At 58.3% G+C, this 2,465-nt stretch overlaps 1 protein-coding gene across 1 annotated transcript; it reads right to left on the bottom strand.

Moving 5' to 3' along the window:
- Positions 1-38: 38 nt before the first annotated feature.
- Positions 39-2,422, bottom strand: LOC103780863 (serine/threonine-protein kinase TAO3-like; the record flags this gene model as incomplete). Its single annotated transcript, XM_008948558.1, has 3 exons — positions 39-221; positions 1,169-1,381; positions 2,183-2,422. Coding segments are annotated over 3 exons (636 nt in total), but the record flags the coding sequence as incomplete, so codon positions are not given.
- Between the last annotated feature and the right edge of the window lie 43 nt (positions 2,423-2,465).

Below are 2,465 nucleotides of genomic sequence, written 5' to 3'. Positions count from 1 at the left end.
TGCCCCCCGCCCGCCCCGCCGGCCCCCCCCAAACCTACCTTCTGCTCCAGGTGTGCCCTGCGCAGAGACACCCGTTGCTCCAGCTTCTGGAGTTCTCTTTCGTGCTGTGCTTCTGTCTGCATCTTAATTTTGCTCTGGTATGCGTTGAGCAGCTCCATCTCCTGCTGGAGTTGCAGTCTCAGGGCTTGGCATTCTGCTTCTTGAGCCTCATCCAGACGTAGCTGGAAAGATCACGGGAGGTTGAGGTTGGACATGAGGAAAAGTGTCTTTCCTGCCAGGGTTGTGGAGGCCTGGCCCAGGCTGCCCAGGGCAGGGGTGGAGTCCCCACCCCTGGAGGGGTTTCCAAGCTGTGGAGATGTGGTGTGAGGGACATGGGGCAGTGGGGACCTGGCAGTGCTGGGGGATGGTTGGACTCGATGGCCTTAAAGGTCTCTCCCAAGCAAAACAATTCTGTGATTCTATGAGCATTGGGGAAACAACATTCAAACCTCCACTAGGGGCTTCTCTGCTCCGACACTAGTGACACACCACTCCTCCTCCTCAAAGCTGGGAGCTGCTGGTGTTCATGGCACAATGAGAAGCAAGAAGGGCTTCAAAACCAGCTGCTTCCCCCTCACACAGGGGCAGGAGCCTCAGACAAGACCCAGATCTAAAACCCTGTGTGAGGGGCAGCAGGGGATGGCCGCGTGCTCTGCTGGGGGGGTGTGAAAAGAGGGAAAATGCTGAAAATGCTAAAGCCTGATGGATTTAAAAGTGTTCACACAGAGTGCCAGGCTGGAAGAGACCCCAGGGACTGACCAGTCCAACCTTTCTTGCCAAAAGGCTGGTCTAGACAAGATGATCTTGTCTAGACCAATCTTTAAGATTCAGCACCCTGTCCAGCTGAATCTTAAAACCGTCCAGGGCTGGGGACTCAACCACCTCCCTGGGCAGATGATTCCAATGGCTGATTGTTCTGGCTGTGAAGGATGTTCCTCGTGTCCAATTGGCATCTCCCCAGGAGTAACTTGTACCCATCACCCCTCCCCTTTTCCACGCGACTCCTTGCAAAACGGGAGCCTCCCTCTTCTTTGTAGCCCCCCTCATCCTGGATGAACACAGCGTGGCCCCCCGCAGCCACCTCCACCCACCTCTGTGGGGGCCAGGAGGTCATGGGTGCTGCACCTACCGCCTGTGAGGCCATCATCTCGTTGATGCTCTGCTCGTACTGCTCCGCCAGGATGGCGAGCTTCCTCGTCTGCTCGTCCTTCAGACTCTTCAGAATTGTCTTGTGCTCACTCTTTGGAGTTACTTCCAGCTGGTGATTCTTCAGTGCTTTGTACTGCTTGGTTTGGACTTTGCATGTGTCCTGGAACTGCTTTTTGATCTGCATTTCCATAGCCTGCCAAGGAAGGGATGCTGTGAGGAGCACGAAGGGCTCTGGCACCGCCGAGGCTATGGGTACATCTCAGTGCTGTGAGTTGAGTGCTCTGCACACAGTGCCCCGAGGAGCAGCACCAGCTCAGGCCCTGCCCCAGCACCGACCACAGGCCTGGGTCAGGAGCAGGAGCCCCCAAGGCCCTCCTCAGCCGGGGGTGTCCCCGTCTCCTCCCGTGTTTCCAGCAGGTCTCCCCGCCCCTCACCCCGCCCCTGCCCCCCTAAACAGCCCCTGCTCATTCCTCGTTCTGCTGCCTCAAAGCCCCCACAAGCTGCCTCCTCCACCTGTGTGGGGGCTGCGGAGTGGAGAATGAGTGAGGGGGTGGCAAAGTGGGTAAAAGGCTTTTTGGGTGTTCAGAGGAGGAACAGAAATGCCCCCCAGCAAGCGGCCCGGAGGGTTCTCATCACCCTGCAGCCGAGCTGGGGCCAAGTGCAGCGTTCAGCACCCCCACGTTCTCTCTCTCCGTCGACTCTGAAAGTGAGGAGGCATCACCCCACCCTTTCCACAGCAAGGTTTGGAAGCTGAGAGCAGCAAGGGCCTGAAGGAGGCACAGCCCATCAAGAAGCACGTTGTGTCACACTTTGCTAAGGACTAGCCCGTTTTTACCCAGCAGCCTCAATTACCACGGCACTTAAAACCAAAAATCCTCGGCGAGCTCTTTGCTTTAATAGCAGCTTTCTGGTGCCAGGGCAGGGACACGGGGGTGGTTCTGCAGCACGGCCCGCCCGGCAGGACAGGAGGAGGAGGAAGGAAACCTTCCAGCACCTTCAGGTTCTTTGGTTGCTGCCGGAGCTCCATGAAATGCTTCCTGTGCAGCTCCCGCTCTCGCCGCTTGTTGTATTCCAGCTGGTTCTCCAGCTCAGTCTGGTGCTGCAGGCGGATGAGGTCCATGCGCAGCTTCTGCAGGGTGTGCAGCTGCCTGTACTCCAGCTCGCGCGTGGACTCGTCGTGCCGGATCAGCATGGCGTGCTCCATCTCCTTCTGCGTCCGCTTCTTGTTCAGCTCCTGCAGAGCACACGGCGCCGACGCTCAGCGGGGAGCCGCCCGC

The sequence above is a fragment of the Merops nubicus genome, unplaced genomic scaffold (assembly GCF_000691845.1).
Source record: "Merops nubicus isolate BGI_N331 unplaced genomic scaffold, ASM69184v1 scaffold8731, whole genome shotgun sequence".
Taxonomy (NCBI): domain Eukaryota; kingdom Metazoa; phylum Chordata; class Aves; order Coraciiformes; family Meropidae; genus Merops; species Merops nubicus.
Note: the sequence above shows the minus strand (reverse complement) of the source record. Positions and strands in the feature narration are given on the sequence as shown.